At 33.3% G+C, this 25172-nt stretch overlaps 2 protein-coding genes across 38 annotated transcripts in view; one reads left to right on the plus strand and one right to left on the minus strand.

Annotated features, from left to right (window-relative positions):
* The window catches only part of LOC123678678 (dystonin), a 257561-nt gene that overhangs the window by 147519 nt on the left and 84870 nt on the right, over positions 1-25172 (minus strand). For all 37 annotated transcript variants that reach the window (XR_006747300.1, XM_045615892.1, XM_045615854.1 and 34 more), the window contains exon 3: positions 23322-23383. Coding sequence is in view for 36 of the 37 variants with exons in the window: in XM_045615892.1 (XP_045471848.1) it covers positions 23322-23383 (62 nt within the window). In the remaining variant the exon portion in view is untranslated. The remainder of the gene's footprint in view (positions 1-23321; positions 23384-25172) is intronic.
* LOC123678840 lies at positions 229-5282 on the plus strand. Its single transcript, XM_045616084.1, has 3 exons — positions 229-3338; positions 3887-4043; positions 4773-5282. The coding sequence occupies exons 1-3, from the start codon at positions 3177-3179 to the stop codon at positions 4862-4864; spliced, it is 411 nt and encodes a 136-aa protein (XP_045472040.1). The 5' UTR covers positions 229-3176; the 3' UTR covers positions 4865-5282.

Below are 25172 nucleotides of genomic sequence, written 5' to 3' on the forward strand. Positions count from 1 at the left end.
TGGAATTTTTGAATTCTTTCGTATTTGCACCTGGCAATTTGAAAATTAAATCAATTAGTTCTATCAAATCGTGGAGAACTGTAAAATATGTCATTTTTACCTAATATTGTTTCTAAAAATTTTCTCATACTATGATTTGATTATTGTCAATTTTCGATTTTTGTTGTATTTTTTTTTTGAAACATGAGTCAATTGGTTTTATTACAATGTGGAAAACTGTAAAATTTATCCTTTTTCCCAAATACGGTTTGTAAATATTCTTTTATCCTATGTTAGATTTAATTGTTCTTCCTTTGGATATTTTTTTTTCTAGAAATGGGTAGTATAATAGAATATCGATCTCATTTTCATAAGAACATATTTTCTGCAAAAATGTTACCTAAATATTTCCACCTCACACAATTTTCAAGAATCTTTTTATTTTCGTCATAAAATTCAGAAATTGTCGGTGGCCTTCAAGTTAAGGAAGTTAAAATAACAAGTATCCTTTCATTTCATTTTACTAGTGGAATAAGTTTAAGGATCAAAATAAAATTAGAAATTTTCAGCGGTTTTTCAAATGACTTTATTTTTGATAACAATGGTCGTATCTCAATTTGAAAAAAACCTTTTGAAGCTTGAAGTTTATAGTTTAGAGATCTCATGATGAAAACATTTTTCAAGCAACGTATACCGATTAATCCTAATGATACAGTATCTAATTTTTCTGTGAAATTTTTGCAGTTTTTATTTTTGGCATACAGACTTGGATTTTTTTTTTTCGAGCCTAACCACTATATGGATGAGATCACTTGTTCATTCAGCTTCAATATTATTTTTTCAAAATTTCGTTGATTGGAAAATTTTATCATCATGAGATCTTTATACTATGATCTTCAAGCTACAAAAAAATTTTAAAATTGAGGGACGGTTATGGGAAATACAGCCATTTGAACAACCGCTAAAAATTTCGAATTTTATTTTGATCCTTTAATTTATTCCCTTAGGGTAGTTTCAAATGTACGATTATAGAAAGCAAAAAAGTAATTAATAATTTTTAGAAATGTTCGTGGATCAACTTTGTGTTTTAGCCTTTTTCTATTACAGGTGATGTTACAAATGATAACATCTATTCTATTATTTATTCTATTATATTATTTTTATTCGTTCCAAATTCACATTATCGTCTAGGTGGATTACAAACAGAATTCTTAGAGATACTATTTGTTAATAACGAATTTCTATTGAAAATAAAAGAAGAATATGGAATTCACGAAAATGTGGGTGCTTTTCCAACATTGAAGGTTCGGTTACAAATGAAATTTATGGTTTAACAATTAGTTAGTAACGAAGTACTATCAGAAACGAAAGAAAAATATGAAATTAACTTCTCGGACAACTAGAAATATGCTATTACTTACAAAATAAATCCAAAGCAGGGCCTGAAAACTTGAATAAATTTTTTGCGTTCAGAATTATGTAGGAGTTTCGAAATTTTTCGAATGATTAAATGAGTTACTTAATTTTAGAATTGAACAAATTAATTTCCTCTATAGAGAGGTTATTTTATACCGAGAGAATTTAAAATAACACAGAATTCTAATTTCAAAAAAATTGCTATAGTGAGAATTAAATGAATCTCGCCTTAATTATCATTCACTGAAAGGATGGAAATGTAATTGTAATTTAATTGACGAAAAACTGTAAAATTCCTACCGAGTAGAGACCAAAACAATCTAATGTGTCATTAATTGATTTTAATTTCAGGTTCCATCCGAGCTGTCTAAATTGAGCACAAGGAGTTCAGAGAGTGATAGAAGAAGCGATATAGATAGCGTTTCAGAAAGGGAAACTGCTAGGAAGGAAGACAAAACATTGCGCATCAAATTTAAAATAATAATAAAAGGTGAAAACCCCACTTATGAGATCGTGAAGCCTAGCGATGAGAGGGATGAATTGAACGAAAAAACGCTACCTCGCAAAGAGGCAAAAAAAAGGAAGAACGAAGAAGCCGAGACAGAAAAGGCAAAAAGAAGGAAGACAAAAAAGGCAAAAAGAAAAGAGACAGAAAAGGCAGAAAGAAGGAAGACCGAAGAAGCCGAGACAGAAGAGGCAAAAAAGAAGAAGAGCGAAGAAGCCGAGACAGAAGACGCAAAAAAGAAGAAGAGCGAAGAAGCCGAGACAGAAGACGCAAAAAAGAAGAAGAGCGAAGAAGCCGATACAGAAAGGAATGAATCAAAGTTGGGACCAAAGGAGGTATTCCCAGACGGCACTAATTCGAAGGATCCTAAGCACGAGTCAAAGTCGGCGCCATCAAAATCTGGCCCGAGTCAAGAGAGAGTAATAGAGAAGCTTTATGTGCCTAGTATAAAAGAACTCAACTTGATTCGGATGTCCAGGCATCACTTAGAAAAAATGATGGTTATGCCATGTTTTGCAAGTCTAGCAATAGGCTGTTTTGTTAGAATTCGAATTGGCCAAAACGGGAATGAGATTTATGTAGCTGCACAAATTTTGGATGTTTGTGAAACATCCACCGTGTACATGGTAGGAAGTACAAGAACGAACAAGGTATGCATAAAAATGTCTGGTTTTTTATATTCAAATTGAAATTGAATCAACGCGAAATTGGCATATTATACGTTAATTTTTTTTTTCAGGCATTCGCAGTACGAATCGGTCAAGAATATGAGGTTTTCAGATTTGAATTTGTTTCTGATGAAGATATCAATGGTAGCGAATACCACCAATGGCTAAAAACGCATATAGATACCAAAGACCCTTTTCCAACCAAAGAACTGGTGGAACAAAAACAAAGAGATATAAGGGGCGGTATGACATATGAATACAACCCCCAAGCCATTGAAAGAGCTGTAAGTAATTTTTCATAAATCATAAAGGTAAAATGAGTCTATTGATGGAGGCAATTTTGAATAATTATCAAAATTATGATATCGTTGTTATTCTTTCGGTTCGTTTTTAATATTTTGTCGATTCAGAATTGTATTTCTAGATAACGAAAAGTATATATGTACCTTGAATAGGGAAGGTTTGGTTCTGTTTCAAAAGGTTACTTTTTCAACTCCCATTTTAAACCAATACACATTTAATTGAGGCATTAATTATACTGATTTCTCGTTCATTTTCAGATCAAGGAAAGGGATAGATTTTACCGAAAATTTTCCAATATACGAATAATGAGGAGAATATATACAGAAGAAAAAGTAGCAGCAATAAAAAAAAAAGAATACGACAGGGCCACTCGATTGGACATTGAGTTGGATGAGTTGGATCAAATGTGGAGGAATCTTGAAGAAGCCGCTATTGCGCAGAAACACGCGGCGAATAACGCAGAAGAGGTAAATATTTTTCTAATTGCTACAGGGTGTCCCAACGAAAACTCGAGCATTTAGTATAGTCTATCATATTGAGATTTCAAATTTTTTTGACGTACCCATTTGAACAGTAATCAATTGATTTGTTGTTATCAAAGTTTTGAAAAAAACATAAAAAAAAAAGAACAAACCTATCAACCACAAGAAATGTTTCTCATAATGTCATATATTATGAGAGAAAATATTAAACACTATTACGTTTCGAAATGAACCGATCACATTCGAGAACGTTTTGACTCCGAAATTAAACACATTTTTTTTTGTACTATATTCGTGAATATAATTTTGAAATTTCCAAATTCAATTGACACTCCCAAATACCTTTTTACGAGTAAAAAAATTATTATGGAAATATTCGGCCTGACTGTGGATCATCCTGTATATATTTAAGAAGTAGGAACTCGATTATCTTAATAAAGAATAATAATAAATAAAGTTCTTTTCCACATTGATGCTTTCTCTTAATTGTTTTTTTTTTTGAAAAAATTACTTAATGAACTTGTTCATTTCAGGCTTTTGATCCTTTCACAAGACGTCCCACAAGACCTGCACCAAGAGTTGTACCTAAACCACCACCACAACCAAGAACGGCAGAAAGAAATGATCCTTTTAAAGATCATTTGAACATTGGATACAATATCAAAATGGCCCCTCAACCAGCATTACCAGGTAAATTATCAATTGCACAATAATTTATTAATATTTATTCATAATTGATTTTGCTAAACTGGCCTTTAAATTTAATATATTCGGTTCTTTCTTGATGGAAATTCATTTTAAATGAAATAAAACAAAGTAAGGATACCCATTTCGATTAATAAGTTGGCGACACAATTAGCGCAAACATGAAATGTAACTTGTAGTATTTGTCAAAATTAGTTTGTTTTATTTATTCATTTTTTTATTCTATCAAATTGACATATAGCGGATTATTCACTTATGGTTATTTCATTTCTGAAAAATCAAATAAAATACGATTCTGCAAATTGACTAGTTTTTGCAAGTGAACTTTTCAGATCGAATATTTCTATTGTGATGCAAAGTGAGAAAGATTTTGATAATTCAACTAGAGCACCTTTGTATTCTTTTCAAAACGGATTGCTTGATGAATTTCACGACTAATTTGTTCATGTTATTGTTAGTTTTGAATTGCATTATTTGAAAAATGTTGAAAGGACAGACCATAACTTCGAATGTTATTCCGATATTTCTTTCATTTTGATGAGGCTTTGAATTACCATCTTACATCTAAATTTTCATTTCGATCGAGTAAGCTGTCATGAAATTAACACAGAAAATTCAAAACTTGTTTTATAAAATAAGTATTAAACTTATTCAACAACAAACTACTTGGAATTCGAATGAACGTCTTTATTTCATTGCATTTTTCTGTTACAGTGGGAGCTGTTAGGGAGGCGCCGAGACCAGAGGGGAGAATTTTAGTACCAAAAAGGACCCACAACCTCATATCTTACGAGATGGAAGGATAAAGAAAACTTTGAAGTACCACCTCCATAATTTTCGATGATAATGTATATATGTATAGAATACTTTTGTAAATTGAATATTCCCAAGAGAAGTTCATTATTTCAGTGAAGAGTTGATTAGTTGATTGTACATAAAAAATCATGATTGTATTATATATGATAAGATTAATATTATGGTTTTCAATTCTTCTGCCGCATTTGTGGAAAAATTGAATTCAGTAATATTTTGTATGTATTATTTTTTGTATATGTTTTTTTGTAAATTTATAAATACATGTAAATATGCTTCCTTCATCTTTTCATTTATTTTTCAACCCATTTTTTCGATGAAAACCATATATTTTGAAAAAAAAAGTACGTGAAGCCATCGAGCTATCACCACGTCTTGAAAAGAATTATGAATTCAAAACTTCAGAGATCAAACAATTTGTCCAAATATTTCATTTGAGCTTGAATCTTGACTTGAACAGTGTTAAATAATTGTATTTTGTTGTGAAACTTTTCAAAAGGAAAAAAAGTGGTCTGGCGCACAGATGGCACCGCTCGTGCCATACTATTTCTTCACCAAGTTTCAAAAGATGCATGTTAAAATTTCGGAACATGGAGTTGAGTCTATATCGAGATATTGAAAGAGAGGTGACGCTATATTTGTTGTTAATTCAAAATGGATAAAATGACTTTCAAATATTTCGCTACAACTTGTCTCGAGATATTCGAAAAATTCTAAAAGTACTTTTTCAGTAATATTTATGATTTATATTTTACTCATAGCAGATCGAAAAAATCGATAACAGTTTTGGATATATAGAGTTGATGTTTTTAAATAGAGAAGCCAATATTTTTCAACGAAGTTTTGTACCCGTAGAATTGTCGAATGACATCCAGTTAATGATTTTCTAAAAATTTCATCCATTTCATAGATTGTGGCGAGTAACCCTTGGTTTAAAAAAAAAATTAATTTATTTAAAAAAAAAAAAAATTGTTCACCGCTTTCCAACACAAAGAAGAGTCTTTTTTTTTTCCGGTCAGCTATCAGTGAAGACGGCGTGGGTTCAAGATGTTTTCAAAGGGCGCCAACGTATTTTGAAGTGACTCTTCAACAAAAAAAAACTATCGGCTTAATACGTAGATACCGATGAAATTTTCAAAAAAAAATATTATGTGACCAGAGATGAAGAAAAAATATTCAAATAAATCCTATTGAATAAAATGATTTGATGAAAACCTTATGTTACAATCCCAGTGGAATTTCCACTACAAACCTTGTATTCAATTTTCAGAAATAGCTGTTTATTATATTTCAACAAGAGTCGAAAACAAAAAAATAAGAATAATCACCTCACTTGATCAAGATCAGCTCACAAATTGTTACGTACAGAAATTAATAATAATAAATGGCCAAATTCATATAATCTTTGTTGATTTTCTATATTTTCAGATATCCACTTTTTATGGAAAGAAAATTCTACTTTACAAATCTCATCAAAAGGGAGATGATCTTTCTCCCTAAAATATTGTCAGCCCTTCACAAAATCCGGTTATAACCGAAACAGACTAGAACTTTCCTATTTAAAATTCACATACAGTATATTATCGCATTATGATATAGCATAGTTGATGACAATCTCAGCAATATATCATAATTTGGGTATAAACTAATGCTGGGATGCATGAATGAACAATTTGAATAGTCGAATATTCAGTGAATAATTGAGTATTCAATTCAATGACTAGTTGAATAATATATGACTATTCAATGACTAGTTGTAAATTCATAAATAACCAGTGAATAGTTTTCTACTCAGTAAGTAGTTGGATATTCATGAATATTCTTAATATTCATATAAGGGTAGTCACTGGTGATGAGTAATTAGTTGAGTAATAAATCATTTGTCAAGGTACGAATGAAAGTTTGAATGATCACTTAACTTACTATTCAGGCATAATTGAAACGAGGTTTTGTAAATTACTATGGACAAATCGTTTTGTTATTGAAATTACGGGAAATTACATATGGAGATAGATGATAGATAGAATTGTAATAAAATTATTCATTAAATAGTAGAAACTGGTATTCATTCAAAGAAAGATTAATAGAATTTGGATTTTATCGATGAAAATATATTAAAATTGAATATAAAATTCTAACATACGAATTTAGCAATGAATAATCCGTTTTAACATTCTTTTTGTACCTGTACACCTTTAATGGGTCTATGTAGATTGTAGTGTCCCAGCAAAGGTTTTACTGCGTCTATCTATTGTATTTTGTACGTTGTTTTAATATAATAAAAATAATTGCTGGATTTTTCAGACGACAATTTGATTATAAAAATATGATTTTTCTTTTCGGTTGATCCAGGGTACTCCCGACTTTCTAAGAATAGCGAACGTTTTTACATTTATGCGTCAGATAACAGTAAACTGTATTCAGTATTACCTGTTCGTTAAATGGATTTGTTAAATAATTACGCATATTTTTTGCTAGATATCAACGAACATCCAGTCCAGTCATCGGTGGCTAGGTTTTCTGAGTGGAATATTCGAATAAGTATTAACTGAATAATCATTGAATATTTCCTAAATATCCATTGAATAATACCATAAGAGCGCAACTGGGGTGATGTTCATTAAAACATGAGTTTAATTACTGCATATTCATTGATCAATCACTAAATATTCATTGAATAATCACTGGATAATCATTGAATAATCCCTGAATACTCATTAAATATTCAATGAATAGTTGAATGACTACACATGAATAATCAAGCATGGATATTTGCTTGAATGAATTATTCGAGTAATCGAATGAATTCAAGAATGAATATTCGAATACAAAAAAGCAAAAAGTTCGACCCCTGGTATGAACTCAACGGTTCATGAGTTAATAAGATTCTCATGAAAATAATATGCCATCGCGGTGAATCACCCTGTATAGAGGAGAATTGGGGCTTTTCAAATCAGTAATTTTCTCATTTTCGTTTTTCAATTTTTTAAATTGATTGTATCATTACGGAAACATCGGTATGTAACTTAGACGTAGATACAAAAACACTTGATCCATTTCACAACTAGGGAATAGTATATCCTGAATCATTCAATGGATTCGGTCCTTACTTGGCGGAAATTCATTATAAATGAAATAAAACGAAGTAATTTACACTATATTATTTAATTGTTAGCAACATCAGTTCAGAAATGTAGCCTGATGAAGCCACAGTGTGGCGAAACAATTGTTGCTAACAATTGAATAATATAGTGGAAATTACTTCGTTTTATTTTATTTATTCTGAATCAAGTTAAAGAATAGATTCCTATTACAACACGAATGCGAAATTCGCATGAGTGTTAGAATTGCCTTCTGCAACGAGTATTGGACGATATTTTCTTTATTTAAGTAGAGTTTCGTGAAATATTGTCGAAATTCAATGAAAAATTCAGATTATATAATTATCCTAGTGACTTTTGTATTGTGACTGTTACGAAAATTGACAGATTACGGAATTTGAATATGAATCGTACGTATCGAATTTTGAAATAATTTATAATTACGCATTAAATTCGTGAATTACGTCCGACAAAATCGATTCAACACCAACAGAATTAAGAGAGATGGCGAATAATGTACAGGGTGGGCAAATTTCGATGTTTTAGCACTATAACTTTTAAACCAGAGGAGATAGACAAAATCTGATATCCCATTCTAGTTCTCCTTTTCTGGGAAACTAACAAGAGTAGTAGGTATTCATTTTTGGCTAACTTCTTTTGTTTTCGAGTTATAGGCGAAAATTTGGAAAATGGCGATATCGGTAAACATTGATATCTCCGCTAATACTGATGATAGAGCTCTGAAATTAAAACATTACACAGGCACTTTTTCACGTAGAATCCAGTGGCGTGCTTGCCTTTTCAAAAGGGTTTTTAATTACGAAGCTATGACACAAAGTTATGTTTTTTCAAATGGGAACACTAGATTTCTGTGCCATTTTTTGAAAGCTTAATTTCTCCTGATTTCAAAAATATATAACATCGTATCGTTTGTATTAAAATAAATAATAGAAAATTGTAAAAAAAAAATTGAGGTTCTATAACAAGAGCAGTGTCCTTCCGTCAATCTGATTATCTCTATACTTTTCACTAATTTCTTTATTTTTTTTATATTTTCGAAACTATTTTTATAAAATATATCTAGATTCCAATTTAGTAAAAATTGCTGAAAAGCATAGAAATAATCAGAATGTCGTATGGACACTGCTCTTGTTATGGAAACCTCAATTTTTCTGTGCTCATCAACAGTTGAAACCATAGAAATATTGAGACTCTTAGGTAAAAAAAGGTTTTGACCATTTTCTGTTATTTATTTTTATACAAACCATACGATGTTATATATTTTTGAAATCAGGAAAAATTAAGCTTTCAAAAAATGGCAAAGAAATCTAGTGCTCCCATTTGAAAAAACATAACTTTGGGTCATAGCTTCGTAATTAAAAACCCTTTTGAAAAGACAAGCACGCCACTGGATTCTACGTGAAAAAGTGCCTGTATAATGTTTTAATTTCAGAGCTCTATCATCAGTATTAGCGGAGATATAGATGTTTTTCGATAATGCCATTTTTCCAATTTCCGCTTTTAACTCGAAAACAAAAGGAGGTAGCCAAAAAAGAATACTACTCTTGTTAGTTTCTCAGAAAAAAAGACCAAGAATGGGGTATCAGATTTTGTCTATCACCTTTGGCTTAAAAGTTGTAGTGCTAAAACATCGAAATTTGCCCACCCAGTACAAATCATTTCACTATATTCGAATTATATTAAATTGACAATTATTGACGTTTGTTGAAATTTAATAGGATTGGAAGTCAGAAGAAACAACCACAAAACGAAAAATATAACTGAAAACGATGCTGTAAGGAGTTCATCACAGCATAGAAATAGAGAAAAATTGTTATGGGTGCAAAACCAGATTTCACCAATTCGTCATTTTCAACTCGAAGGAATTAATCAGCATCTCTGATCAAGATGTGAACGTCCTTCTTCTGCACTTATTTGGTCTTGTCGCGACGGCGTACAAATCATTCGCAGAATGAGAAAAATTGGACGGAGGTGAATAATATTTTTCTGGATCATGGGTGGCCGTGGAAGGTTGTAATATGGACGCTGTTATTGAAATACCGATTGGAAATTAATTGGATTGATATGATTGAGCAACGGCAGCTAGATCTAAATTTACAAGCAAGGTTTCGCACTTTTCTTGGCTAGTCGGTTTTGACCTCAAAGAGGAAAATTTATGGAATTAACTTAATTCTTCGGTTTTCGTATGTAAAAGCATACAATTGTTATTTTTGAACGTATTCTGCAATAATAAAACATAAACTTTTGAAGAAAACTAACAATCCGCGAATATTATTAACAGAACTTAAGGGCCATTTGCGCCATTTGCCTTAACATTGATTAAAATCTAAACATTGATTAATTTCTGATTTCTCTTGAGAAATCATAGAGTAATCAACGTTTAAATTTTTAATCAATGTTTAGGCAAATGGTGCAACTAGCCTTAAGTGATTTAAATAAAATCATACATCTGTCCATTCAAAGAAAGAATTCCAGAAATCTTTAGAATTTGAATTTTAAAACGTTTCACCAATATCAAGATATCTGTAATAATTGTTTTTTTTCAGAGAGTACACCATTTCGACTATACGATTTCATTCAGTTCTCTTAAGTTTTGTTTATGATGTTCGTTGATTGTTAATTTAATTTCTTTCAATATGACACTCAAGTGTTTGAGCTGTGTTATTGTTGCAAGTTAATTTTTTTTCTTCTTGTACATCATATGTCGAGCTAATCCTGCTGCAGAACTTCCTTGAATCTATTCGAGTTTTCTATGTACAGCAACTTCTTCTCTTTTCTCTTTCTTTTTGTTTTCAGTTGAATATAATGTTCTTGAAGGTCAAATAAATGGGCATATGAATTGAGAGGCCAATATTTTATATACTTATTCAGCCTATTTGAATTCTCAAATACAAATGAAAAGATTATTTGACGATCATCAATAAAAAAAAAAAGATTGGGAAAGGGAGTCCACAAACCCAGTTCTCTATAAGATTACCATAAAAAGGTACACAGATTGTCCTGAAACCATGAAGAGCCAGTACCAAATGCTCACTATTGTTAGGCCGCTGTACAAGTGTATTTTAGGTAGAAATACTTGCAATCGAAAGATATGTGGAAATGAACCTAGTAAGGGACCATCAAAAATTGATATAGCGGTACATTTTGACAGTCAGGCTGAAATCAAAGTATTGAGCTCACATATCATCGACTTTAAGACGTTGCCAAAGAAAACTCAACGAAATGGGCAAGAAAAACAAGGTTAGTCTGGTTTTCCAGTCACTCAGCAACTAAATGAAAGGAAAAGGCCAACATAATTGCAAGAAAAGGAGCCCAGAACCTTTCTGTGGTATAAGTAAATGTACCTACAAGAAAGAATTTCAGGAGAAGGAAAAAGCCGAAAGAGAAACACTCTAGCGGAATCTTTCTGATTTCGATCATACCAAACAGTTTTTTGGAAAGACGTATCTGGGTCTTGGTAAGAATATGATACACCTCTTTACTGAATTCCTTACAGGGCGGCATTGCTGACTTAAGAAGCACCTTATGGGAATGAGTCTAGCTCTAGCAGAAAACGACGAGCGCATATTTAGGGGGAAGCAAAAAGAAATTCAGGATCACCTGATAAGGGAATGTTTCGCCATCATTAGCTAACGCAAAAAAAAAGATTTGGAGAAGAAACTTGTATGTAGAAGTGAGAAAGCAACTCCCTTGAAGCCATTTCAGATACTGGAGTACCTTAGAACCCTGGAACTAGAGGACGAGCTGTAGACTTCGACGAGTAATGGCGAAAACAGCTTTGATGGGAGGGCAAAAAAGACCTTAAGTCCCTTCAAATATAAAATCGACAGATTCATTAAAAAAAACCGAATCAACCGAATTCCCCCTGTATTTCTTACTCGTACAAAAAAAACTGTCGCATTTGGAGTGAAGCTAATCCTCAAGTGTATGTCGAAACACCGTTACATCCAGAAAAACTGACTGTTTGGTGCGCTTTATGAGCTGGTGGAATCATTGGTCCGTACTTCTTCAAAAACGATGATGGCCAGAACGTTACAGTAAATGGTGATCGGTATAGAGCCATGATTACTAACTTTTTCATTCCTGAATTGAACAACCATGATGTCCAGGAGCTATGGTTCCAACAAGACGGCGCAACATGTCACACAGCTCGTGCCACAATAGATTTATTGAAAAACTCGTTTAGTGACCGCCTAATTTCACGTTTTGGACCTGTGAATTGGCCTCCAAGATCTTGTGATTCAACACCGCTAGACTACTTTCGGTGGGGCTATGTAAAGTCATTGGTCTATGCGGATAAGCCACAAACCCTTGACCATTTGGAAGACAACATTCGCCGTGTTATTGCCGTTATACGGCCACAAATGTTGAAAAAAGTCATCGAAAATTGGACGTCCAGATTGGACTACATCCGAGCCAGCCGTGGCGGTCATATGCCAGAAGTAATATTTGAAATGTAATGCCACAAGATTATCTTGCGGATAAATAAAATTCATGTCAATCGAATAATCCATCGTTGTGTTATTGCAATTTAAAGTTCTATAGCTCTAAAAAAAACATCCTTTAAAAACCGGATTAAACGAATTTCCCCTGTATTTCTTACTCGTGAAATACGTAAGTAAATCAATATCCCATCATTTCAATCTATTACGACATAACACCTCCATAGATCGAACGAACGCTTTGTTTGTTAATTTCTTTTAAGGCAGCGCCGACCATTGTGACTTAACAGCATCAGTCGAATCAATGAGCCGACGGCTAACGGGCCACTAATGCGAAAATAATCGACGGTAAGAACTATTATTTTGACGCGGCTGAACGGCTATCGTTCACACCTTCCGCGAAGCGAACGATTTCGATTGGTATCTCTTGGATCTAACACGTGGGGTTGGGTGCACGTTGGCGTAAGATGATTAAAACACCGGAAATAATATACTTCGGCTTTTTATTACTTGACAGAATATCTAAGGATATTGAAAACGGCGGTTAATAGAATGAAAAAAAAAATTATCGGAACACTGAGGACTCGTACTCAGTTCTTTCTGGAGGTAAACGCGATCATATTCGGAAATGACATTTTATCATCGGAATTGGAAGATATTGGTGTGAACGAGGTTTATTCTCAACAAGAAGGCGTTGGTGCCTCACAATCGAATTTTTTCGAAAAGAAGTTTTCCGGCAGTGTTATTTCTCGAAGAGGTAATTTCAATAGGCCTCCAAGATCTTGTGATTTAACACATTTAGAATTTTGGTTTTGAGACCGCGTTTACACAAACCGATTAGTGAAAAACTTAAAATACATCATAATAAAAATAATAAATAAAATACAACATAATACCTTCATTAACAATAGTTATGTGTTTTACTAGGCAGCAAAGGAGTAGATTTACTGCCGCGGCTGATAGTTCATAGCCGAGCGTAGCTGCCGATTTGAACATATAATTTTTAACTCCGAATGTTTATAATGATATACACTGTGTCCGTAAAGTCTGGATCAAATTAATTTTTAGCTAAACAGATCATTTTAAGAAATAATCCTGGATTACGTCATTTTTATTTTAATTTAGCGTATTTTAAAATAATAATCCAATATACAGGGTGAATTACTTTCGAGTAATGACGTCACCGTCATTTTTTTAAATGGAACACCCCCATTTTGTCTCAATTTTCCGATTACTCTAGCTGAGCTGATTCCAAAAATGTATCACATGTTGATTCTACTTCGACAAAAATACAATAGTTTTGTGTGTGCTCATAAAGTAACGCGTAACATACTCTATTAGTTAAATTAACAATATTATCAAAAATACTTATTGTCTAGCAGCAATAAACAAATAATGACATTTCACAAAAAACGACGACTATGTTTTTTTTTAAATTGATATTAAATACATCCAGACACATCCAGAGAATGCCTAGCACGAGAATACCTAAAAGAACTATGGAGTGGATACCGGTAGGACGAAGGAAAAGAGGAAGACCGAGGAAGACCTGGAAGGAAGGAATAGTGAGAGCGATGAGTGAGAGAAACCTTACTGAAGATCAATGCAGTGATCGTCTGACGTGGAAATTAGGCATCGGACAACGTCGAAAGACGTTTTGAACCCGATTCATATATATATATATATATTAAATAAGTTCTTTCATATTCTGTCCGCTAGACGACAAGTACCAAACATATTTGGAAACAGCTGATTTTTATTAATATAAAAATGTAACAAACTACAGGGTGTTACATTCAAACCAATTGCCGCTAGACAATAAGTATTTTTGATAATATTGTTAATTTAACTAATAAAGAATGTTACGTGTTACTTTATGAGCACACACAAGACTATTGTATTTTTGTCCAGTCTGTACCAATTGGAATCAACCTGTGATACATTTTTGGAATCGGCTCAGCTAGAGTAATCGGAAAATTGAGACAAAATGGGGGTGTTCCATTAAAAAAAAACGACAGTGACGTCATTACTCGAAAGCAATTCACTTTGTATATTAGATTATTATTTTAAAATACGGTAAATTAAAATCAATAATCGACTTGTTTCAGGATGATTTCTTAAAATGGTCTGTTTAGCTAAATGGTCTGTTTAGCTAAAAATGAATTTGTTTCATACTTTACGGACACAGTGGATGTAGGATATTGTATTTGCAAATTATTTCAATTCTCACAATCTATTTATTTTTTCTGTAGTGATAAATTAAAACGGAATTTGATACGAATCGCAATCGTACGAATGGTTGGTTGCTATGGAAATGTATATGTCCATAATAATTGAAGTTTGACAACTTATGAAATGAAATTCCTTCAATTTTGTGGAAAAATATCTGATATATTCATCATATGGACAATGATAGCGACTTAGAAGTACCTACTCCTCCAGAAATAAGGGAGGTGGCAAAAATATTGACTGTCAAAAAATGTCGAATGTTTTATTCCCATTGAGAATAATCGTTTTGCTACCTAGACAGGAAAAGTAATAATTTGCTAATTGATATGTGTCTGCAAAATTAATATTTGCGGTCAATTGGAGAAATTTTTCTTCCATTCACCAAACTGCTTAGCAGATAACGTAACTACATGAACTTTTTCAGATAATGAAAATACGACAATTCATTCCACTCAAGGCATCAGGCAAGTCTCCAATCAGCTTTTACTAAAACAACGAAATTAACGAAGGTATACACCGAGATACGCGCTTTCTCTTCATTTCGTCTGATGAAAAAATAAAAAAAACATAGCCTGGTGAAATGCTAGTCTACAATACAATAAGAAACGTTCGAAGTAAGCATCTCTATTTATAGGCATTTGCCTATGTCGTTGACATCGGTAAAACGCTTAACGATCCCGGTTCTAATAATATTGTTTGCTAGGATTCTACGTTTATTTTGTCAGTGTACGGTTCTGCTATTATTCGCAGGAACTACGAAGTGTAAACAGGTAGAAACGATTCCTGCTGATATCCTATCGCCGATACGGTACGATTGCGATCTTGCCTGTTACGTAAATCCATTTTTTTTTCCATTTGGATATAGAGGGTGAGGCGATTACTTGACGCAAGAATATACAGGTCACAAATGTGAACCAAGCTTTCTGGAGGTGAAAGTACATTGAAAAATAAGTATAGTTTCATTAATAAACGTATGGCCCAAAATGCATATTGAGAGAAATATATCCTTCCAAAGTTGATAAAATTAAGAACAAATTTTGCAGTCAAAGTTCGCAAATCTAAAGCACTTTTGGGTAGTCGCGAAGCATCATCTTAGCCGTCAATATCGAACGATACCTTTTCATCTTCAAATTGAGACTTAATAAATTCAAATTGGGAATAAATAGAATCGATTTCTTTATTTTTTATTACGATCTATAGATGTCACCTCAGATAACTATTCTATGGCATGGTCACTATTGAAAGAAACAAAAGATCAATCATTGATAGGCATGTAATATTAATATTTGAACTACCTCCTATTGAACAAAAACCACACTTTTATTTGAGAAAACTTTTAGACAATTTTAATAAAAATATTAGATCATTAAAAGCTCTTAATCAACCCATTGAAAGCTGGGATACTCTTTCAGTTTACATATTGTCATCAAAATTAGATTCAGTTCCAAAATAAAATAGAAAGAATTCGTTAACACAAATTCAGGTACCAAAACACTACCCACAATATCAGAGTTGACGGACTTTCTGTCTAAAATGTGTCAACTTTTAGAAACAAAAGAAAACATAAATAAAACTTTAACTAATCCCTATCGAGAACACAAAATGCATTTAAATTTAACAAAGCAAAAGCAAATATATTCATCTTGTAAGGCAAATCATTTCAATAATCAATGTCATAAATCCTTCAATACGTCTATAAACGAACGATTGGAACAAGTTAAAAGAACCAAGCTTTGGACTAATTGCTTAAGAAATAATCATTTACAATCAAACAGAAAATCACTTTCTAATTGCCGACAAAGGGCACCAACGTCACTCCATAACAATGAAATAAGTCCAATATTGTCGGTAACTGACGCATCTGGTAATTATCCTTTACCTGCTCAGGTAAAAGAAAACGATAATTCAAAAACTCAAATCGACTTTCTCTTCAATACTAGAAAATAATCTGACTCATTCTCTATTTTCAAAAAGTTCTCAGGTAATATTTATTACCAACAGCTAAAATTAATCTTTTTTACTCAAAGGCAAAATTAATATCGTGTAGAACAATTCTAGATACTGGGTCACAAAGCAATTTCATATCTTCATTCTTAGCAAAAAAACTTAATCTCGACCAGATAACATTACCCTATCTGACGGTTCCTTTTACAAATCCGGTATTATTGATGTATTGCAGGGTGCAACTATATTTTTCGGTTTCTTATGCTCTGGAGAAATTAAAAATATTCATAACTGCCCCACATCATGGAACATGCTTGAACAACTTCGAAATTTTTGGAAACTTGAAGAAATACAATAAGACAAGAAAGAGTTCGAAACTTCAAAATAAAAAAATTTAGTTATATTCGATAATCAAAATGACATTATAACACCATTAGGATTAATTTGGAGTCCAAATTCCGATGAAATTTATTTTAATATTTGTAAGGAATCATTAAATATTCGTTCTTTAAAGAAAACATTTGTTGGGAATCATATAGCGGAAATTAAAAAAAATCAGACTTTCACAATTGTTCATATTAATATACTGTGTCCGTTAAATATGGAACAAATTTATTTTCAGCTAAACAGACCATTTTAAGAAATAATCCTGAAACACGTCGATAATTGATTTCAATTTACCGTATTTTAAAATAATAATCGAAGATACAGGGTGAATTGCTTTCGAGTAATGACGTCACCGTCATTTTTTTTCAATGGAACACCCCATTTTGTCTCAATTTTCCGATTACTCTAGTTGAGCTGATTCCAAAAATGTATCACATGTTGATTCCAATTTGTACAGGGTGGACAAAAATACAATAGTCTTGTGTGTGCTCATAAAGAAACGCGTAACATTCTTTTTTAGTTAAATTAACAATATTATCAAACTTATTGTCTAGCGGCAATTGGTTTGAATGTAACACCCTGTAGTTTGTTACATGTTTAGATTAATAAAAATGAGCTGTTTTCAAACATGTTTGGTACTTGTGGTCTAGCAGACAGAATATGAAAGAAATTATTTCTTATCAATTTAAAGAAAAACATAGTCGTCTAGTTTTTTGTGACATTTCATTATATGTTTATTGCCGATAGACAATATGTATTTTTGATAATATTGTTAATTTAACTAATAGAATATGTTACGCGTTACTTCATGAGCACACAAAACTATTGTATTTTTGTCCACCCTGTACCAATTGGGATCAACATATCATACATTTTTGGAATCAGCTCAGCTGAAATTGGAAAATTGAGACAAAATGAGGGTGTTGCATAAAAAAAATGACGGTAACGTCATTGAAAGTAATTAGCCTGTATATTAGATAATTATTTTAAAATACGGTGAATTAAAATAAAAAGTCGACGTGTTTCAGGATTATTTCTTAAAATGGTCTGTTTAGCTAAAAATGAATTTGTTCCGTACTTTACGGACACAGTGTATTTTCAGCACGACGGAACTAGGTGCCACACAAGCAACGAAACAATCTTGTCTTTATGATTTTCAGTCGAACCTTCACTAAAAATAATTTCTTTTTCAAATTCAGATAAATCTGCATACAAAACATCAATCACACTGTATTTCATAATCAATCAACAAGATATAAACTCGAACAAATTAATTGAAGGAAACCAATCACCGGAATGGCACGGTGTGAAAAAAAATGATTGCTATCTAATCCACAAGATTATTTGTCTCTGTTTACCGAACGGCTTGAACTTCAAAGGCGCCGCCAAGTGATACCTCAGGATCTCCCGTATCGCGGTTGTTTTTAAGGTGGAACTAATGTTTTCGTAAGTATACGGTGGTGGCCGCTTTGATTGCACAGCGAAAGATTATTCAAATGTTGTCCGTTGATTATACCACTGGAATTACAAACGGACAGTTCAATTACATTCGTTCATCCTGAGAACGAACAACAACGCAGCATCGATGAATTTTAGCATTGACGGAATGATGTCAAGTCTAATCGAGGCTAATTTGGTGGAATAGCTAGGGATCTACGTCTTAATAAGAGTTGAATTTCGGGAAAAAAACAAGGTACAAGGTTATACGTTTCATCATCATTACTTATATAGGCGATTCAGTTCCAGAGGGCGACACTGTAGTTTTCTATGACGAAAATCTAGAAGTATGTAGGTACATGATTTTTTTCTCCGATTGGCAGCAAATATTGATTTTGCAGATACATATCAATCAGCAAAGTACTACTTCTCCTGCCTGGGCAGCCAAATGATTTATCTCAATAGAAATAAAATATTCGACATTTTCTGACAATCAATATTTTTTGCCACCTCCCTTATTTCTGGAGGAGTAAGTACTTCTAAGTTGCTATCACTGTCCATAATATGAACATATTAAATATTTTTCTAAAAAACGAAATTCACTAATTTTTAAGTTTATCTTAGGTCTTCCCACAATATCAATTGAATTGCATTAGGTTAATTGACAGTATATAAATATTGTGCTATTACTAAAGCGGGTGATTCATTGAGAATGCTGAACCTCTGAATTCTAGCATAGTATAAGAAAAGGATAGTAAGCCAACCGCCGTTTCACGGCAATGAAATAGTCACCAGGGGTCGCTACTGTAGTTGGATTTGGATTTGGAGAAGTAACTCATTAATAGATAGCGCTGAATCATGAGATATAGATGGCGCAGAAATAATACGATAATTCATTCAGTGGAGTGGTTGAAAAGGAGTCGCACGGCATTGCTTTGCTAAAAATTTTTATGTTATTATTAAATTATCACAAATACACGCCACTGGCGTAAATGCTTATTACAGAGCAGAAAAAATATCAAAATATAGAAATCTTCTGACCACTCTATTTCAAATATATTAGTTCTTCAAAGTAACACCAATTTTTTCAGAGGGCTCCACTTTACGAACCAATTTTTGACAGTAAAATTCGAGGCTTAACGTGAGTGCAACTAGATGGCGCTCAACATCAACAAAATCGAAAAAAGCACTACACTGGCTTACTATCCTTTTCTTATACTATGGTCTTAGTAACACTTATCAAGCCGTTGTTTCATCAATGCACGAAACTCGTTTTTATCCATTTTTTAATAACAACAAAAGTAGCGTTGCTTAACCTTCAATATTTCGAAACAATCCTAACTCTTTGTTTGATACGCATGTTTCGAAGTTTGCTTCTAACGAGAAAAAAAAAGATAATAGATGGCGCTGAATCATGAGCTATATAAAAAAAAAACTAGAGATATCATTTCATGACGACTGGACCTGATTAGTGATTTCATGATAACTTGTAGCATTGTACTTGTTTATGACAAATACACGCCACTGGTGTAAATGCTTATTACAGAGCAGAAAAAATATCAAAATATAGGAATCTTCTGACCACTCTATTTCAAATATTTTAGTTCTTCAAAATAACACCGATTTTTTCAGAGGGCTCCACTTTACGGACCAATTTTTGACAGTAAAATTCGAGGCTTAACGTGAGTGCAACTAGATGGCGCTCAACATCAACAAAATCGAAAAAAGCACTACACTGGCTTACTATCCTTTTCTTATACTATGGTCTTAGTAACACTTATCAAGCCGTTGTTTCCGCAATGCACGAAACTCGTTTTTATCCATTTTTTAATAACAACAAAAGTAGCGTTGCTTAACCTTCAATATTTCGAAACAATCCTAACTCTTTGTTTGATACGCATGTTTCGAAGTTTGCTTCTAACGAGAAAAAAAAAGATAATAGATGGCGCTGAATCATGAGCTATATAAAAAAAAAACTAGAGATATCATTTCATGACGACTGGACCTGATTAGTGATTTCATGATAACTTGTAGCATTGTACTTGTTTATGACAAATACACGCCACTGGTGTAAATGCTTATTACAGAGCAGAAAAAATATCAAAATATAGGAATCTTCTGACCACTCTATTTCAAATATTTTAGTTCTTCAAAATAACACCGATTTTTTCAGAGGGCTCCACTTTACGGACCAATTTTTGACAGTAAAATTCGAGTTAAACGTGAGTACAACTAGATGGCGCTCAACATCAACAAAATCGAAAAAAGCACTACACTGGCTTACTATCCTTTCCTTATACTATGATTCTAGACCTCAAAATATGATCCTACATGACTTATACGAATATCTAGTATCCGAGATACCTTGTTTGAATTTTGAATATAGATTATGATTTTCGCCCTAAATTTCAATGTTATTACGATTTATATTGAAAAATTGGTAATTTTACGCTGTTGAGCAATAGGATTGTCAGTTTGGACTGTAATTTAGCATCGCTAATAGATGGCGCCAGTTACATTTGGTTGGGTTAAGTAAATGAAAGCAAATTTTTCATTCGAATGAACTATGCATAAAATGATGAAAAAATATTAGGTAAAGATGCTTAAATATTCATAGCAGTAACCGCAACAAAAAACTAACAAACTTTTCTGGTAGATCGCAACGATATTACAATCGAAATTACTGTCACGTTCACGATAATCACCAGATTCGATACCCTGTTCCCAAAAGACACCGGAAGTTCAAAAGGAAACCACATCGATGTACCAAACGCCATTTCATCATAAAATCATGTATTAAAATTCTAATCTTTTCACTTTTTCGAACCATCTGTTAGGTCTCCCGTTTCAGCTGTGATGTGAAACGCTCATTTCCTCAATTTCAGTGAAAATTGCCAGGGATTCCGGGAAATACGCGTCACTACCAACGCGTCGAATGAAAAATACAGGACAGCTGTTCGTATCCAGCAATTCTTAAAATAATTAGTTTGTATTTCGTACTCGTTTTGGCTGGTCGTGGAATTTGGCATGATTTATTGTTCTTTTTTCTTACTTATTTGAATGAATAAATTAATGTCTTCCAAAAATTATATATTCTAAGGGATTAGGGTTATGATTCATTATTTTAAGAATCTTTAGAATCGTTTGAAGAGAAAAACAAATTAACTACCAACTGAAATTTTCACAGTTTACTTTTTGAAATGTGGAGAATACAAAAATCGAATGAAATAATCCCATCGACCTGTCGTCCAGGGCATTTTTTGGAAACTATGAGAGCAATTTACATGAATTTGGTAGAAAAATTTACATGTTATTCAATAGTTCGCAAGCTTGGCGCACAGATGGCACCACCAACACCATGCAACTTTTTTTTCTCGTTAGAAGCAAACTTCGAAACATGCGTATCAAACAAAGAGTTAGGATTGTTTCGAAATATTGAAGGTTAAGCAACGCTACTTTTGTTGTTATTAAGAAATGGATAAAAACGAGTTTCGTGCATTGATGAAACAACGGCTTGATAAGTGTTACTAAGACCATAGTATAAGGAAAGGATAGTAAGGCAGTGTAGTGCTTTTTTCGATTTTGTTGATGTTGAGCGCCATCTAGTTGTACTCACGTTTAACTAGAATTTTACTGTCAAAAATTGGTCCGTAAAGTGGAGCCCTCTGAAAAAATCGGTGTTATTTTGAAGAACTAATATATTTGAAATAGAGTGGTCAGAAGATTTTTATATTTTGATATTTTTTCTGCTCTGTAATAAGCATTTAAGCCAGTGGCGTGTATTTGTGATAAACAAGTACAATGCTACAAGTTATCATGAAATCACTAATCAGGTCCAGTCGTCATGAAATGATATCTCTAGTTTTTTTTTATAGCTCATGATTCAGCGCCATCTATTATCGAGTTACTTCTCCACTTTGGGTAGTCACGAAATCCAACTACAGTAGCGACCCCTGGTGACTATTACCTTGCCGTCAAACGACGGTTGGCTTACTATCCTTTCCTTATACTATGCTAAGACTCTGTTCCATAGATAACAACGGTTACAAGGTGCTACAGAAAAAGAAATTTGGTTCTGGTGAAGAAGTGATCGCCAAGGTGTTCATCTTTCAGTTTTGTTCTTCTCCTGAAACTCTTCCTTGTAGGTACATTAATCTTTACCACAAAAAGGATTTGTTCTCCTCTTGTTATTCTTGGTAATTTTCTCGAGTTCCCTTTGAATCGATGATTCTATTTAATCATTATCATAATTTTTCCATCGCACTTATTAGCCTAGACCTATAGAGGCATTAATACTAGTTTACCTGATTATCACGTGTTAACAAGTTCGAATCAGAAGAGATTGAATGTTTTTTCATTCGAAAAAGTGAATAATCTTTGGAATTGACTTGTTTTTCAAGCATTAGGAATTAATGAATCATTTTGTAAAATTTGCAGTGTTTTTTTCTATCAATTCGTGATCATTTCGCAGTATTGGTATTTTGGTAAACGAACTAATAGATAAAACTTTATTATGTATGAACTAACTTTCCCCAATTTCACCGCAAATGGTTAGATATTCTGGAAAACACATGCAAATCCCAACGCCTCTAGCCAAGAACACACAACAGCTGTTAACCTTTCTCGAAAAAAACCGAAATACCTGAAATAATAAGGCCGTTTTCAATTACAACGTCGACCACCGGACTCACGATCCAGATAAGAATGATCTACGGCACTTAATTAGCTACGACAATCATTCAATTTTCCGAATAACTGTCGCGGCGACAGCGTTTCAATGAATTAAACGACAAACGAGCCTTGTTGTTGGATGCGGACGCCGGAACGCTGCAGAACGTCCGCTTATATCGCGTATATACGACTACAATGCGTGTATATATGCGACTCACCTTTTTCAGATGTTTGTTGACCCATTTCGTGAACGTCTTCTTCTGTACGGCGTCTCTCTCGTCTGAAAAACAGAAAAAAAAATCGTGGTCAGTGATATCTCGTGTGTGGGTTGTGATTGTGGAACGCAGAGGTCGCTGCGTTTCGATATTAGGAATGGTATGGGGGTTTTGGTGTTGAGTCACATGTCGTGGGGTATTGGGCGACATGTGTTCGAGAGCTGGTCAGTGAGAGGGTTAGTTGATCAAAATTGGCGGTGGTAGTAAGCGTTGGCTGTTTTGTTCTGCTAACCATTGAACTACTTCAGATTATTAAAGGATAAACGTGCTTACACAACTGTTTACTGCGTAAATGTTACAGAAAACTTAAAACTTTTGGTCAATGTTTGTAAAACCAGTATTGTAAATTGATCTTACGACATATCCTCAAAATGAAGAGTCATATTACAGTCCCACAGGCTCACGCCTCTGTGATTATATGTTTATACCCTGTAGCTTACAGAATAAACCATATAATAATTATTATTATAATATCGTTTATCTATTAGCAGGGCCCCAAATATAAGGCTAATTGAAAAGTCTCATGCGCAGATGGCGGTGATAGTATTAAATTCATATGATTTTTAGTTAGTACCAAACTTCAAACGGTACGTGTCGAACTTTGACAGCAGTCCGACCATTACTTTGTGAGATATTGCGTTGTGAGAGTAGCTACTTTTGTTATTTGAAAAAAGATGGAAAAAAAGAATTTCGTGTGCAGATAAAATATTGCTTTTTGAAGGGAAAAATATAGTTGAAGCAAAATCTCGGCTTGATGAAGAGTTTCCAGGGGCTGCACCAGGAAAATCAACCATCATTGATTGGTATTCTGAGTTTAAACGTGGTGAAATGAGCACCGAAGACGGCGAACGCAGTGGATGCCCAAATGAGGCTGTCACCGACGAAAAAATCAAAAAAGTTCACAAAATAACTTTGAATTACCGTAAAGTGAAGTTGATCGAAATTGTGAAGATATCATCTGAACGTGTACATCATATAATTCACGAATATTTGCACATGAGGAAGCTGTGTGCAAAATGGATGCCGTGCGAGCTCACAATCGATCGAAAGCAACAACGTGTTAATGATTCTAAACAGTGTTTGGAGCTGTTTAAGTGCAATAAACCTGAATTTTAGCGACGATATGTGACATGGCTCTATCATTTCACTCCGGACTCTAATCGACAGTCAACTGGGTGGACTGCACACGATGAACCGAAGGAAAAACACAACATTCAGCTGGCAAGGTTATGGCATCTGTAATCTGGGATGCGCAGGGTAAGATATTCGTTGATTACCTTCCAAACGGCCAGACCATCAAGAGCGGTTATTATGTGTTGCTTCATCAAAACAATGCGCCGTGTCACAAATCTATGAAAGCAATGGCAAATCAAAATTGCATGAATTGGGTTTCGAATTGCTTCTGCATCCATCAAAATCGACAGATCTGACTCCCAGCAACTTTTTCCTATTCTCAGACCTCAAAATAATGCTCGCTGGAAAGAAATTTAGCGCCAATGAAGAAGTAATCGCCGAAACTGAGGCCTATTTTGAAGCGAAAGACCAATCGTATTACAAAAATGGTATCGAAAAGTTGGAAGATAGCTATAATCGCTGTATCGCCCTCGAAGGCAACTATGTTGAATTATAAAATCGAATTTTGCCAAAAGGATGTGTTTTATTATGGAAGACAGGAGAGTTTTCAGTTGGCCTTTAATTGGTCGCAAAGCGGTAAAAAAAAGCATTTTTTTTTACATACACTCTGTGTAATCAATAGGAGAAGTTTTCGAAAGTCTGCTGGATCACGACTTCCTC

This window comes from Harmonia axyridis, chromosome 1 (assembly GCF_914767665.1).
Source record: "Harmonia axyridis chromosome 1, icHarAxyr1.1, whole genome shotgun sequence".
Taxonomy (NCBI): Eukaryota; Metazoa; Arthropoda; class Insecta; order Coleoptera; family Coccinellidae; genus Harmonia; species Harmonia axyridis.

Coding starts and splice junctions, on each gene's coding strand:
- LOC123678840 (XM_045616084.1), top strand. CDS start 3,177: ATGAGGAGAATATATACAGAAGAAAAAGTAGCAGCAATAAAAAAAAAA. Junction 3,339..3,886: donor CGGCGAATAACGCAGAAGAG/GTAAATATTTTT, acceptor TGTTCATTTCAG/GCTTTTGATCCTTTCACAAG. Junction 4,044..4,772: donor CCCTCAACCAGCATTACCAG/GTAAATTATCAA, acceptor TTTCTGTTACAG/TGGGAGCTGTTAGGGAGGCG.